This window comes from Engystomops pustulosus, chromosome 4 (assembly GCF_040894005.1).
Source record: "Engystomops pustulosus chromosome 4, aEngPut4.maternal, whole genome shotgun sequence".
In the NCBI taxonomy this organism is placed as follows: domain Eukaryota; kingdom Metazoa; phylum Chordata; class Amphibia; order Anura; family Leptodactylidae; genus Engystomops; species Engystomops pustulosus.
This window is the reverse complement of record NC_092414.1, coordinates 178,772,438-178,789,172: the sequence shown is the minus strand read 5'-3', so window position 1 is coordinate 178,789,172 and position 16,735 is coordinate 178,772,438. Positions and strand designations below refer to the sequence as shown.

General features: G+C 42.8%; 1 protein-coding gene across 3 annotated transcripts in view; it reads right to left on the bottom strand.

Moving 5' to 3' along the window:
• The window catches only part of GLCE (glucuronic acid epimerase), a 49,019-nt gene that overhangs the window by 2,440 nt on the left and 29,844 nt on the right, over positions 1–16,735 (bottom strand). For 2 of the 3 annotated variants that reach the window (XM_072148735.1, XM_072148734.1), the window contains exons 2-4: positions 10,898–11,469; positions 7,674–7,916; positions 3,879–5,615 (exon numbers count right to left, since the gene is read on the bottom strand). In XM_072148735.1, coding sequence (XP_072004836.1) covers positions 4,591–5,615; positions 7,674–7,916; positions 10,898–11,456 — 1,827 coding nt within the window. In that variant the 5' untranslated portion in view covers positions 11,457–11,469 and the 3' untranslated portion in view covers positions 3,879–4,590. Of the gene's footprint in view, positions 1–3,695; positions 5,616–7,673; positions 7,917–10,897; positions 11,470–16,735 lie in introns of those variants that run through there. The other variant, XR_011855055.1, reaches the window with a different exon arrangement.

The window sequence follows — 16,735 nt, the reverse complement described above, 5'->3', positions numbered from 1 at the left end:
GCCCACATTACAAAAAACATGAGGTAAAGTGGCCAACGCCTTTAAGAATAAACATGAAGAACCTATCTTGTGCATAATCCTGGGACTGCCTGCATAGATAAAACTTAAAAAAAAAATCCGACTATATGGATGGGTCTAGTATGAGGATACAGTGGGATTGCATCAGTAGAAAGATTCCAACAAAATAATGTAAAGACATTTTTAAAAGATGCAAAAACCTAAAAGATGTGTTTTTGCGATTTGAGCAGACTCAATGTTATAATTTTTTAGAACATTATATAAAAAGGAAAAAAAAAATCCAACAAAAATAGAGAATTTAGAATAGAACAAATAAAAGCCTTGCTATATATTTGTTGAATAACATGCTATTTTATTCCATCCAGTATAAAATGTTCTGTTCTCCATTAAAAAATATATGTATACTATAGTGCGAGTGTCCCTGGATAATACATGACTACTTGATATCTCATCACACACCATGTTAATATTTCATTGTACTATTGGCCTATTAGCACCATAGTATTTATACTGTAGCCAGAACACCAAGTTTAAGGCTGTGTTCACACTAGCATTGTGGTTTACATTCTAAACGGAAGCCACATTGCTCTCCGGATCAGATTGATCTGTTTGATACTAGATGCTTCCAATGGACTCCATTGACCTATATAAAGGGTTGGATCATTTGGGCAGAGCTGTAAATGATCTCCAGCTCTGGGATCATCTCCATTTGGGCAGAACTATGAAGCCTAGAGGGAGCCCCATACCATCCCTTTCTCATCACTGGTTAAGGCTGTACCACAGAAGAACCAGAACAAATGGCGAGATGCAGGAGTGTAGCAGGACTTTGTAGCTATGGATCAATTTACATAGTGTCAGCGACAATTATCTCCCAGTAAATCGCAGTGTAAGGGCGACACTAAATGCTCTTGGAGCAGTAAGTTTAGGAAATAAAGAGCAATTGCATGCACATGCAGCTGGTTTATGTCATATACAGGCACCTCAATGGCTATGGGTACACACATCGGAATGGCTGCCGATTATACTCGGCTGTAATTCTGCAAGAAACAGGATGGTTTTAGGGTTTAGGTTGAATTCCACTCCAGAATCCATAGCAAAAAAAATGGACATTACTGCAGATTTGCAATACGGCCTCCATGATCAGCTACATTCAAGTGGTGTCTCTTGGACACATTTAGCAGGCAGGCCAGGAAAGATCCTAGCATATACACTGAGCGTATACAAACTGTTCTAGTTGCCCATGGAAACCAAATCAGAGCTCAGCTTTTAATTTATAAACAGCTGTGGGAAAGTGACAGCTGAGCTCCGATTGGTTGCTACAGGCAATTAGAACAGTTCTGCCCTAGGAGACTTGTGATAACTCTCCCCCACTATGCTTACTACTTGTATATGTCTCAGCCAGCAGGAAACACCTAGATCAGTGATGGCGAACATTTTAGAGATTGAGTGCCCAAAATGACACCCAAAACGCACTAGCTTTTCCCAAAGTGCCAACACGGCAATTTAGGCAGTAACAAACTTATTGCTACCAGGATCTTTGAGCTCCAATCCAACCCTGTCCACACCTTATCACTATTTGGACAGGACCAAGCAGCACAGGATGGGTCACTTTAAAATAGCAGGGAACTACTTGGACTACCTGAGACTGCAGGAAGGTGCCATGTCTGGCAAACCCTGTGCCTGGGAGACAGCCTGCATGCCCATAGAGAGTTCTCTAAGTGCCATCTCTGGCACCAGTGCCATAGGTTCACCATCACTGACCTAGATGATCTTGCTTCCTGTTAGAAAAGACACCCCTGTACAGCACCCATCCCCGGCCTCCTCTGAGCCTACATTGTGGGCGTTTCCCCTGTGATGTAACTGTCCACATCACCAGCAGTGTCACTTAGTAGACAATCGGGCCATTGAAAATTACCAATCACTGGCTGCTGCCAACGTTTGCTCCTCCCCCTCTTCTAAGGGTGGAGGAGAGGAATCTGAGGTGTGAATGTAGCTTGAATCTGCATGAAATACTTGCAAATTCTAAAAACAGGAGAAATCTGCTGCAAATTCTTAGTAGAAATTGGACACGCTACAAATTAAAAAATCTGCAGCTCATGTCAGTCTCTGCACAGAACAAATATACTTTAATCTGGAGCTCACATGCCGATGACACACAGGACTCAAACAACAGAGGGCAGGACCATTGTTTGAGACCCCATAAGTCACATGTTTGTGTGTCGGTAGCCTATTACTTTTAATTACTATTCATTTTGCAAACTATGAAATATGAAGAAATTCTCTTCACAGTCCACAACCACATCTACACATAATAACAGTGATGCTCTTCTTACATGCAGTTTACATCTCCCTGTACAAAGGCCAATGTAATTGATCACCAATCGAGGATATTGACGACCACTGCTTCAGGATGTAAATAGCCATAGATAAGGGCGGTTTCACATTGGCAGGTTTTTTTTTTTCACTTCAGTGATTTTTCACTGAACCCATTATGGACACATACAGATTGGTTTCGTCTTCCTGGCTTCAGTGATTTATCACGGATGGCTTACTGAACCATTCTTTTCAATGGGCTTTTTCACACTTCAGTTTTATTCAGTGATCTGTTTAGTACCTGTTCAGTTTTTCTTCACTTTTCAGTTGTTGTCAGTGAACTGAAAAAGAACAGGTTCTAAACTGATCAGTGAAAAAACTCCTTGAAAAGAATGGGTCAGTAAAGCATCAGTGCTAAATCATTGAATCCAGGAAGAGAAAACCAATCTGTATGTGTCCATAAACCAAAATGGGTACAATGAAAAAATCACAGCTGTGAAAAAAGAAACGCCAATTTGAAAGCACCCTTACAGCTCTACCCTTATGGAGAGGAGTGAGAAAACAGCCAATGAACAAGATCTCTAGGTATTCAGTTACTTTGCAGCTCTGTCTTATGCTCGGAAGAATCAGAACAAGATTTAGAATTATGGTGGAAAAAAAGTGAACTGCAGAAATAGATGATGGCTCCAAAATGAGATACAATGAGTCTATTATATGCATAAAGTCTACCTACCCATAATAACTAGGACTTCCCGGCTTATTAATCCGTATGATCTCTGCCAAGAACCCCACTATAGGACATTGTTAAATAACTAGGGGTCCAGCAGGGAAGTAGTATGAAGATGCTCACTATGGAGCAACTATCAGGGATAGTCCCATCTGAATTACTCTAATGCTGTATCCTGCTGTGCCCCTGAAAATCTGACAATTTTTAAGGGGTGTCATAAGCGGCGCAATTTCCAGTAGAGAAATCAACTTTTAATGGTTCAATCCATTTTTTTTTTAAAGTTCTGGTTCAGACAAGTCCACGATCATGTTCTTGTCCCGCGACCCTTTTAACTTTGGCCAAATGGTGTCCAGATAAGTTATTTAACCTTTAGGGGGCATTCACACATTCAGTTTTTCAGAGGCCCTTTTCAAGGCCAAAATCTGTTATGGATTATAATGGGTAAGAACATATCATTGAGAAGTGCTACTCAACTTTTTCACTCCATTGGAAACTGCATCTGAAAAACTGAACGTTTGAACGCACCATTAGGTGAAAGCAGATATCCGATTTCCACTCTTGCACGTTCCAGTAGGAATGAGACAGACTACGAACACAGACAAAAAAACAAACACACAACACAAATATCGGTAGATACCTGTAAAATAAAGGCATAGTCACAGTGTTCTGCAGGGGAGTCTGGGTCGGAAGCAGTCACTTATAAATCTCTCTTTAACAATCCTCTATAATCCTCTATATTATGGTAAATAAACGGGATTCCACATATAAAATTATTCTGTTTTTTGGCAGGTATAAAAACTATGTTTTTTAACTCTGGATGCAATGTAAATATTCTCTATTTTATTTTACAGAAACTCTCTGCTTTGAGGGAGGAGACTTAAGTTTGGGACAGAATCTTTGGAAACGTGAGAAACTTGGACTAAATAGCGGACAAATATCACATCAGGTATTGTGCGTTAAAGTGCATTAGACAGGGCATCTAGTATTTTGTTAATATTAGTTGGCATACCAGTTTACAAGGGAAGGTATCAGAGCATTGCGCGTTTCGGTCCGTGATGTCACTGAAAGACAACTAGTTTCCTGTTATGATTGTCAGCACAATATATATATAGATATATCTACACTGGGAGTTCAAGTCACCAGCAGCCAAATCCTCAAGTCCCTTCAACAAATATTGGGCTATAAGTGTTGTTCCCTCCGTTTCTATGACATCATAAGGACAGAAGGCACAGAAGAAGAATCAGGAAGAAAACTGTAGTTGGAAACCATCCTAAATATGAGTCTGTTTCTGGTCCTAGCTTCCCAAAAGACAAAACTAATATTAAAGAAAACACTAGTATGTTTAACACACGCTATGGCAAGGCTGTACAGTGAGCAGCTCCCAGCTACGTCCGCCCACTATATCGATCGGGAATTCTCAACTCAAAGCGGATGTTGACCGCTGATCGGCAAAGCGTATGGGAGAGAGCTGGACTTGGACACTGGTCACACCATGACAGCTTTTGGTTTTGGGCTGGTTTTCTTGCTACCGTCTAGTTATGTTTAGCCCTGCCTCCCTTTAAATAGGATTTCCAACGACGTACAAAGTCTCGGAATATTGGAGACCCATCTATACTGGCGAGAAGCTGTAGTTGATTAATGTGGGTAGTATGGTAGTCCCAACGGGCAAGATTAGGGGCAGTGCCTAGCATGAAGTGCCTTAAATCATAAATACTTCCAGAGCCGGTGTCATAGAGAGGCAACATGGCTCGGAGGGACTCCACTCCTCGCTCAAATAGCAGCCTTGCTTCTTTGCCCGTTTTTTCTCCAGCAGTTTCTTTTAGATCGTAAAGACCAAGCAGAGCATAAATGAACCCATTCAGCACAAAAGAACTGGGCGTCGTGGGGTATTCCTCATACCAGTCATATCTGTTCATGAAAACTGCTTTTACGCCATGTTTTTCTGAGGGCAATTTGAAGGGAGTAGTTGCTTTGAGTGCAGAGTCTAGATACACCTGCTCCTTGGTCAGCAGATAGGCACGGACCAGTGTAGATATTGCCTGCCCCTGGGCCATGGCAGAATACCACCCAGGTTCCAGAGCCTTGAATCCCTCCCCCAGCTTCCTGGTTACCATAATCGGCCAGCCGCCTTTAGCATCCTGATTCCTTACAAGCCAATCACTGGCTGCAAAGAAGGCGGCTGTGTGAGCGGTGGTCGAGATGGTGATATTATCCAAAAATCCACTGCCCTTTGCTACAATGCAGACAACCTTCTTCGGCATGATTTTAGTCTGACGTACAGCTTTTGTGTTGGAAAGTCCCACTCCCTTTTTTAAATCAGTCAAGAGATCCCGCGTTAGAGTACTCCAAGTAGTTCGGGCCCCAATGCCATAATAGACATCATGGTTATGAAAGTCAATTAGTTGCGTGTTGGTCACGTAGTGTATAGTAAAAAGTTGGTTCTTCTCGGTGGTCTCCAGCACCACTGAGATACTGCCATTAGTCATGAACTTCAAGTCAAAAGACAGGATGAAATCCTTTGTGTTCCCCAGATTTAACGATGCTCCTTCCGAATTTTCTGGGAAAAGATAAACAGAAGAAGGGTGAGATGATTAGCTATGGCGAAGTTAAAAACATAATACATGGGTGCATAGGGCACCCATCTCTTACACAGGACAATGGGTTACAGCAAGATACCTCTGTTGGCAGCTCATGAGTTGAGGATTTTTAACATGCCTGACTCTTCGCACACTCAACATCTGCCATTGAGTGAGACTTGGAATATCCCCAGCGCAAAGCTGACCCTGCCAAAATCAGAGCTTTCAAAATTTAATGTGTAGAACATAGCCCAAATTTATGCCCATGGCTGTTCTGCTCAAAATGAAAAAGGTTCTCCACATCTCCATATGCTAATGTAAGCGGTGCCACAAATCTGCCATCAAAATCAAACATGATAAACCAGGGACACTTACTCCTAGATCCAGGCACTGTGACTTATATTTGTTAGCCATGGCCTGGCCTCCTGCTAATGAGCCAGAAGTGCTCTGGGGGACAGAGCCAATCCGTGCTGTAGCTTCCCAGGCTGTTACACCGTCTTAACCAGCCACTTGCTCCCTTAGCACTTTCCCCTCCCTCTGCTTACTGTAATCTTAAGGCAGCAGCGCACAGAGGGAGAACAAGTGCTCCTGCACTGTGTAACAGCCTGTAAAGCTACAAAACAGAGAGGCTCTGGTAAAGCGCTCCCGAACACTTTAGGCTAATTAGCATAATTATAAAAGTAGATTTTAGAAGGAAGGAGGGCTTGGATAATAAATCTAAGAGAATTACCACAGTCACGGTGCCTGGATCAAGAAGAAAGGGTCCCTGGTTTATCATGCTTGATTTTGATGGTAATTTATTTTAAAGGGCATCTACCAAAAGGAGGAAGGACTGCATGCAAATGAGCTTGAGGGGCTCCAGGCTCTATAGGTGTTAAAGGGGTTTTCCCACAAAGCAAAGTTAGGCCCTATCCATGGGGTATGGCACGAATTGCCGATCTGAGGGGTCTCAGGTCCGATGGACCCCATGACCGTTCTGCTCCATTAAACTCTATGGAGGTGACAGAAATTTGGCGAGCGCTGGGCTCTGCGATCTCCGTCAGCTCCTTAGAGATTAATGGAGCAGAACAGTCATGCACGGCCGTCTGCTCCATTAGTCTAAGGATCGGCGAGGGGTCCATCGGATCCCTGGTTTTCGCAATCTGTGGGGGTCTCAGCACCGAAACGCCTACTGATCAGAAAGTTAGGTCCCATCCAGGGATAGGGCCTAACTTTGCTACGTGGGAAAACCCCTTTAATGGTGCCTGGAGCCTCTTGGGCTCATTTGCAAACAAACAGTCTTTGATCCTGGTGGTTGATGTCCTTTAAATAATGTGTTTGGCCAGTTTTACTTTACTTACTAGTAACAAAACTATTGAGTAGAATGAATTGATATTCCAGGATTGTAGTTTCTCCAGCTTAGAGCACAGCAGGGTGTGGATAGCACCAGTGCACTGGAACGGCCTTACTTGTACTAAGAGTCTGCTCCTTACTTCTCTGGTAGACATCAGGGTAATGAACCACATGCCACAATGTACTTAAAAAGAAATGTGTACCCATGAAAAATGTTCCGAAAACAAGAATAAATATATGGCTGTCTTCCATCCCAACCTCATCCATTGAGGCCTATTAATGTTTCACCATCTCGCAGTCCCCGTTACGGCCTCTTTAACAAGCTTTTAACGTACTGTGGCTCCTCTGATCAATACCCATTAGGATTAACGAGTCAATCACTTCGGGAGACAATGAAGTCACTTTTGTCATCACCTTCTAGAGGAGTCCTTAAGGGATGGCGTCGGAGGACAGGCTTTCCTCCCACCCACTGGTAATGAATGCATGGCACAACTCATCGCACCGATGATAAATTGTGCTGCCAGTTACCAATGCGGGACCTGCAGCAGCTTCCAAAAAGTCAATATATACTGGAGGCTCCGGCGGGTAGAAACTTATCGGGAAGGTCTCCTACTCAAATCAAAGTCTGAGTGTAGACAATGCACATATTGCATTATATGTATAAAAAATACAGAAAACGTGGACCGGTGGTCACTGCCCGGACTTACCTGGTACTACAAATTGTCTGACGTGACTTGCCCTCGTTTTATCATACACTGTAGTAACAGAAGCTCCCTTAGGAACAGTCCACGTGCCCAGCACTCCTTCCGTGTTGTCATCAGCCTTCTCATATACTTCCATTTGTGGAGGTTTCTCTGTCAAGTTTTTGCTGTAGTGACTGAGCCCATACTGGGCAATCTGGATTGGGTAAAAATATCCCTGTGGACCCCACTGGGTAGATAATGGGACACCTAGGGCAAGCGAGACAAATGGTACAGATCATTTTTGAAACATAAGCACTAAACAAAAGCATTAAAGGGAACTTGTCAGCAGCCATTGACCTATTAACTGTTACCAGTATGTTGTCAAGCAGATTAAGACCTTCCATATCAGGTTTTTTCATGGCCCAGGGTGGTGGATCCAGAAAATCAAACCTGAAGACAGCTGTAAAATGGTTCAATAAAGTCATGGATGGAGAGAGGTAAGCACTGAAGTCAAGCTCTCCCTTCCTCAGAATCCCCCATGCTGTGATTGACATCATGAACCAGGTTTCAGGAGAAGCGATTAGTGACATCTCATAACACAGGGCTGTCAATCACAACAGAGGGGGTTTTCTGAGGTGGCATGAGCTAGACTTTAGTGCAAAGAGAGAACCCGTCATGCAAAATAACCTCCTAAACTAAATATATTTTCACAAACTACCATTAGAGAGCATTGCCTCTATCCCTTCATTGTCCCTCTACATGCCTGTAAACCTAAGCAATGAGGTCCTAAAGCTGTATGCAAATGACCTGTGAAATGTCCAATGAAGCATTAACATATTCAAGCTGTCCAGCTCATTCATGAGTGGGAGGCACAGCCACACCCCCAGTGCATGACTGACAGCCTGTATAATGATGTGAGGCTGTATAATGATGTGCTTCCTGGTGCTGGTGGCCACGCCCCCTGCAGCCTGTGTGTGCATGTGTGTGTGTATAGGAGAGATACAGCAGCTCCAGGCAGCCATGTTACAGCAGAACATGTCAGATTCATGTGTAGCTGATGTCTGTGTCTCTCACCTGTATATTAGGAGGATGCAGCATGTCAGCAGATGCAGCACAGATACCAGCAATACTTTACTATACATTACACACAGACATGAGCAGCAGGAGGAGAGGGGAGGGGTAACAGGGGTGACATCACTGCCTCTGACCATGTGACCAGCCTCATTTACATGATAAAAAAATAGATGATTTTACAATGAATAATGTATGAAATAACTAGATAAAGGCTGGGATGGGATCCTTGTGAGCTGCTCCAACAGGTAGAGGTGACAGGACAAGTGACACAGACCTGATGACAGGTGTCCTTTAAATTTTGACCTAATTTACATCTCACTTCAAAGCGGATTTTCTGGACAGATGCCACCACACTGGGTCAGGAAGGTGTCGAGTTGTTTACAACATACTGATAGAGGTTTCTTAGTTAATTTTCTGCTGACAGGTTCCCTTAAATACCAAGTACTATACCAAGGTTGCTAACCATCCAGAAGTCCACTAATATATAGGATGGTATGCAATATTCTGTGATGACAAATAGATGTATTCATACTGGTGCACAAAATGGCAAGAATACACAATATTACAAAGTATGGGAACCAGAACCGGCCTCCACAACGGGCAAGAGCTATCAGATGGCTGGAGATCCCAAGGCACATTGAGTAATATGATCCATGTCCATCATGAATGTACAGACCAGGGAACCAAACATAGCTGTAGCTAAACAAAATACAGAATTTATAATCCATCCTTTTGCTTTTCCCAATTAGCCTTTACATTTTTCTGCTACAAATATATATAATGTCGGCATTGCTGTATAAAAAAAAAAAACCCTGAAAAACAGATTAACCACAGATACCAAGTAATTTTTCTTCCTGTATTTCTTATATAATTAGTTTCTGTCCTCTCCTGTGATCTCCTCCCCTGTACCATTTTCTACATTCATCACATATTCACAATCAATTACAATCCCGCTAAGTGGAATGGCAAAATAAAACAAAATTTTAACCCCTAAAACACACCAGCATACATGAACCCCGTATATACTTGATTATAAGGCGACCAGAATATAAGCCGAGGCATCTAATTTTAACACAAAGAAAAAAACCTATGGACTTGAGTACAAGCCGAGGGTGGGAAATGCATGTAGCATACAGCCAGCCAGCCCTGTGTAGTATACAGCCAGCATCTCCCCCCCTTTCAATGTAATGCCTGTAGGAAAAAATCTAAATGTGTACTCGCCCTCCAACAGGTCCTCTTCTATCCATCGCTGCTTCGGCATCGGCTATGCACGCGGCTGACATCACAATGCCTGCGACGGACCGTGCGGTGACACAGAGCTGATGCTGGAGCCGCGATGGATAGAAGGGGACCTGCCAGGGGGGAGTTGGTAGGGGAGTACACTTTTATCCTTGACTCGTGTATAAGCAGAGTTAGGGTTTTTCAACACATTTTTTGTGAGATTATATTAGGAAGAGGATGGGCGTAAGTGCAGTAGGAGCAGTTGGAGGGGGAGACATTGGAAAAGCCCGTGAATCTACAGCGCTGAGGGGCTCTGGTAACATCCCCAGCTGCCGTTCAGACTCATTAGCATAATTAGCTTCTTAGGTTGTCTTCCCCATTCCCCTCTCCCTGGATATGGTCCAAAATTATACATCAGATCCCACTAATGGGCAAGCACAGATCCATGTAGACCCTTTAATGGGCAAAATTATCAGAGGGGACAGAGTAGGTTTTAACTTGGGCGGATCTGTGTTGGCATCATCTCTATTACTTATGTGGACTTCAGAAGTTCTGGGTCAGAATCTTTTATTGAAGTTTGATTTGTTTTGTATTTTGGCAATTGTAGAAAAAAAAAAGATAAGAGCCAAGTACTTGATGGCGCTATATAAATAAAGATTATTATTTATTATCTGGTATTTTCAGTCTATACAACTATCTGATAAAGCAGCTATAATAAGTTGCAATACAGGACACAACCAGCAAATGGCCTTACAATTGGAGCCAGGACTGTACATAATGGCCGGTTGGTCCTAGCTATTGCTGAGTACTAGTTCATTGGGCAAATGTTTGGGACCCCCACTTATAATAATAGCTAAAATGAAGACAATTTCTGGTCTTACCGGTACATCACTATTCAGACCTGTAACCCCCTCCCCCTCTATTCAATACATAAGAAGCTCTAGAGATATTACCTTCTACACCACTGATGCACTTCACGCGATCACGGACTTCCACATTATACCCTTCAAAGGACATAAATACTCCATCAGGATGATATGGACCCCGTTGTGCATATACTTTGGAGTAGCTGTGGGAAAACTCAAAGCGCTCAACGTGATCGTACTGAACAAATTTCCCATAAACCTCAAAGTACTTCTCCATCCAGGAGAAGGGCATGTACACTTCATTGCCCTCTCTCCTGCAATGCACATTGCGATCTTCATTGATCAAGCAGTCTATCTCCTCATACTTCAGTCCCGAGACTTTACTGTCCACCAGCGGTGGTGCCTTCTGCTGCTCCTGCGGCGATGCCTCCTCGGATCGGAGCTGGCCATTAGCTGCATTACTCTCGGAAGCTGCAGCCCTCTTCTCAACGCTATCAACCCTCAATCCCAATTGTGGTCCCCACGGAAGGGTAGATGAATGGTCATTGGAGGAGCATTTGTTCCACAGCAAGACAGTCACCAGGGTAAAGAGCGAGCAGATAAATATTAGAGTCTTGTAATTGACTCGAGCTGCCAAGCAACGCATGTTCACACCATACCTAGAAGACGGAGAACAAAGAGAGTTATTGTGGGGGAACAAATTAAAAGTTTGCAAATAACTAGAATAAAACTACAAGTAGTATACTATTCATATTTAACATGATATTAGAAATGTTGAATTCAGGACTGTATCTTGTCTGCAATCAAATGGTTCATGAGCAAGTTTGGTCTGAGGAACTCTCTCCGAGTTTTCCTGACCGAACTCGGCTCAGTGATTGGAAGTTCAACCTTGGAAATGCCAGAAGCACACGGAGTTACTCAGACCGAACTTACTCAAAGGTAACTGGCTTGAGTGTACGGCGTCACGTTGCGTCAAACTGCATTCTACCAAGTCCTAGTCCACCAGTGATGGTCAAAAGGCCACACAGCATTGCAAACAGAACTGAGGCTTTACAAGTCACTGGCCAGAACAGACAGGAAGGGATTAAATGCAAGATTTACCCTAATTTACCAATCAATTAACCATCATTGCAAACAATAATGGTGCATCCTTAAGCTCTGGTTGGAGTGAAAGGCCAAAACTGCTCTCATCATTGATAGGCAATTTAACTTTAAAATGGTTTTCAAGGTGGATAGGGACGATTTGGCTGCCTGCTCATATACGAATGAACGAGTCAATATGAACGAAATTTATATATTTCTGTCTTTTATTTTCTTCATTCATGGTGGATGCATTCAGCACTACCAACTTCCATCACATGGAACCTTAAGGTTAAAATCCGAGAATTTCGACATCAACATCATCATACGCACAGAAAAAAAGTGCATTAAAAACTGGACGGCATCTGCTCTTCCCTCGTCTCGGGATAAGCGGCTAGGTTTTCCAGTGAAGCGAGATCACGCTCGGCTATATAATCCTACACAAGCTTCTGATAATCAACATCTAAAAACAAGTTCCAGCTTGAAGGTTTTATAAAAAGGCAAAGATGTTACAATGAGCTAAAAGCTGCATGATATTATACCACTTGGCAAACAATGGCAGGATTGCCCCCGTGTGCATAGGCGCGTAAAAGCGAACATATGTAGACAATTACCACTAAAACCACTTTGTGGTTGAGAAACCTTATAATAATGGGAAATACATCCCGCCACATACAGTTCTGCATTTTACCAACATGAACACGTAGAATTTATACCCCGTAATAGACAAACATATTATACCTTCCCCACTGAGCGCCGCAACTTAAAGGTTGTGTTGACAAATCCGTGATGTGATAACGTTAAGCCAATAGAAGCGGCAACAGCTGACTAAATGCTCCATGTCAGCAGCAGGATTTCTGGACAGAAGCGATAAGACGGTGGGAGCCGTGTCTATTAAATCAGCCTCTCACAGGGTTGTCAGCACAATCCACAGCATCATCCATCTGGATCGGAACACACGGACAAATTTATAGAGAGCCGCCTCTGTAAATATACAATATACAATCTGTACAATCTCTATAAGCCCCATGGACATAAAAATCGTATGCTTCACCTCTATGCTGGCGTCACATGCCCGGATTGTGCTGAACATCAACACATCTCGCTCCCTCATTTACTGTGCAAATTTATGAAAGCAACACTCTTCCCGTACGCCGCATATCATTACTGCTCTCATGTGATGCAAAATACATTAGTGATGGACCTACAATGCTTCTAAGTATACTGTACTTAAAGGGAAGCGTTCCCTGGATTAACCCATTCTGTAGGTTATGTAACAGAGCTATTCTATACCATGGCACACATGGCGTCTTACGGTCCCACAGTGCAAACTCGTAGTGCACCATTGTATGCGTCTGTACACAAGTGCATAAGCCACAATTTTGTGCAGTGTGTTACTACCTACAAGTCAATACCGGAAGACTGCTGTGGAAGAGAGAAACAAAGTAAAGTGCAAAAAGAATCTGGAAATGTTTTTTTAACATTTTTTAATAAAAAATGTGTCTCAAAGTGGGCTAGACAGGTTTTAAGTATTTTAGGCCATTACTAAGAAAAATCGGGTTGGGTGTGGGTTAAGTTGTAGTGTCATATTTCATGGCATAAAAACAAAAAAATCTAAAAATGCAAAAAGTTAAACAATGAAGAAAGTGGATTAGCTCACAGCACTCTAATAAAACATGACTTCTTTATTGGAACTTCTATTTACATTGGCAATAAGAATTCCTACGCGTTTTGAGCAAAGGCTCTTTGTCGTTGCATAATTCAATGAATACAAACAAAAGTATTTAAAAAGGGAACAACCACCGATTAAGGACAATCACGGATGTTACGTAATAAGTTAACCACTCGCTCTCCAGATAGAATTCCAATGTTTGTATTCGTTGTATTATGCCACGACTAAGCACCCGTTTGCTCGAAACGCGTTAAAGTCGCAGTGTTTTATCAGAGTGCTGCTTACGAATCCACTTTCTTCAGAGTGCCATCACACGTGGCATTCTGGCGCATGCGTTTTAGACGAAGCAGCCAAACACATGGTAACATGAAAATGCATGCGTCAGAACGCCACGTGTGAACGCAGCCTCAGCAATTGCCTGTCTGTCGGTCCGCAGAACATTGTGGCACCTGGGCTCTTGTTGATGAGCTGACCGATGGTAGGGGACGACTGTGTGGGCTGATGAGCTACATGCAAGCCTCGGTTTTAGTCTTAAACAATGCCAGATTAAATCTGGCACAGTTTAGGAACATCTAGTGTAACCTTAAATAACTTTACAAAGCTTTTAGCTCCTCTCCCTCAATGTTGTAATTTTGTGGATTGTTTGTAGAGCTATTTGCCACTTTAAATACAAGTTTATAGGTCAAATTACAGGTTTTTGACCTACTTTGGGCAAGACTATTGCAGAATTGTGTAAGGAAAATCTGCAGTTGGTCCATGACAAAGATCTGTGTGGCGGTCGCATTACATGGACCGCCCTTGTTTTATGGATCAAACAAGTTGAGGGTTTTGACTCACTGCAGTACAATCTGCTGATAAGTTGGAGGAAAATTAAAGCTTGAGCAAAAGTGCTTTAGAATTTGCTGCATGTGTCCCTGACCCAGTACAGTAGATGCAAAGAACAAGTTTAATCTCTCCAACATCTCTGGAAACTCTTGCTCCAATCTTCACTTTGCAAAAAGTGGCACCAGAACACAGAGGAAATAAAATTATACATTGGTAAGAACTGGCTTGAGAAAAGACACAATTAAAGTGTTCCTCCGGTAATCCTATTTGGCAGTACCCCTGCCAGAAGGTGATATTAGATGGAGAGAGATGAAGTGCAGGCGATCCTATATAGTCTGGGCAACTACACAACCTTCTGTAAGCTACTCAATAAGGCACCAATTATAATGAAGTCAATATGGAAATCCATCAGCAATCAACACACCAGCTGCAATGTATATCCGTCCTCCATGCCCAGTAGACATATCTCGCCCACCTACTCACCACCTCACAGCACCTCCTCCCTGCTAGAAGGGTTTGCTGTAAATCCCCAGCCCACACAGTGTTGGCTGCCACTTTCCTCCATGCATTTCTAATCTCAGAGTGGGAGAAAAAGCAGCGGTTCCTCGGTTTAATGTGAATACAAATGCAAGCTAATTGGTTTCAACCCTTATTGAACTCAGATCTGTGTGCAGCCCAGTGAATGCTAGAGCCCCCTCCATCACCAGGCTGAATGGCGGCCTCCTTCCGTGTAATCGCTCCTCTAAGTGCTCGCCTGGAGTACTAAACAGCACAGGTAGCTCAAGGACAAGTGTGAACAAGAGCACTAAATATAACACTAGAAAAAAAATATATATATTATGAAAAATATATTCCCAGGGGCCTTGCTAGACTGCAGCTGCAGCGGGACCGGTCAGTGATCATCATTAATTGTTGTGTTCTTGTAAAAATATCCTAGATTTATTCTCCGGGACGGGCACACATCTGGTTTTGGAAGTGATCCTTGTGTTAGTTCAGTTTTCCTTCCATAACAACCCCCCCCCCCCCTCCCGCAAAGACTTTACCCATGAAATCAGATGAGGTCAAACAATATAATATATTTATTGTACTGACATTGTACACCTATATTGTACTGACATTTTACCTGTCTGACTGTCCAGTTACGGGTCACGTGATCTACTGGGTCTTTTTTAGGATGTTCTGTGCAGCAGATCAGACCCGGCACTCGTTACCATATGCATGCGCCCTCCAAAGGTCATCCCCAACCAGTGTTTGTGGAGCAGTTAGGTATTCAGTAATGAGTGTATGGCCCATTGACCCACAGATGTCCAAAAATCATATGCCGCTGTGTTACGTGGGCCTGAAGCTCAGCAAACAGAGAATTTTACCATGGCTAGCACAAATTGGGTGACCCTTTGAGGGGATTGTACTTTGGATAAAAAAGGTTAACTCTACCACAACCCCTTTAAGCCGCCTCATGTGGGTACAGGCAATAAAGCTTGAAAAAAAAACAGCAGATAGTGTTGGCTATTGGCGATGGAGATCTGTGTAACCTTACCCTTTGCGTGTGTTGTTCATAGCAGCAAAGTTGTGAAAATTGCATTTATATTCCAGAATTACAGCTTTTCCAAGTGCACTAGAGGTGTGATCAGACACTGATGTGCTCTTAGCGCTCTAGGTTGAACTACTTCACAGTCCCTCCTCTTCGCTCTGAGTAAAATCTGTAAAAGGTATCTGGTTGAATACTACAGTAGATACTTCTAAGCAGTGGTAAGGCGCTTTGGTAATTCAATATACAGGGCAAAAGGACACAGCAGTGTGAGGAGTGGATGAGATACAATCCCGGAATGTAAATTCAACAGCTACTGATACAAAAGCACTGGTTAAGTTTCTTAAAAAAGTTTACAAAAAACTGTAGTGATTTATATTATCAGTTAATTCAGACTACAGGGATACACTAGAAGGGTCATGGCAGCCTCCTCCTCTGCTGTGGCCATAGACACTACACAGCTCGCCAGCAAAAGTAGCTCAGTATTACACTGAATATTAATTCTTTAAATCTCTGTAGCGGGTTAGGTCAGTGTTGATACCCCTTATTACTACCCACTTACCAGTCTTTTACTTTACACATAGCATATAGAAGACTTGCGCAGACCATGCCCGGGTAACGGGATGCCATGTTAGGTGACCAAGGGGTGAATCCACAGCTTGATGATATATTAAACAATGATAAGACAATGGCTATAAAGCCAGACTACATTATCTTCTGTAATGGAGCCAGTGGGTAAATGATTGTGGTTAGTTCACCTGCCAACTGGATGTCATTGCCAAGAGTGTGAGAACAGAGGACACATGGAGGGTGAAGTGCT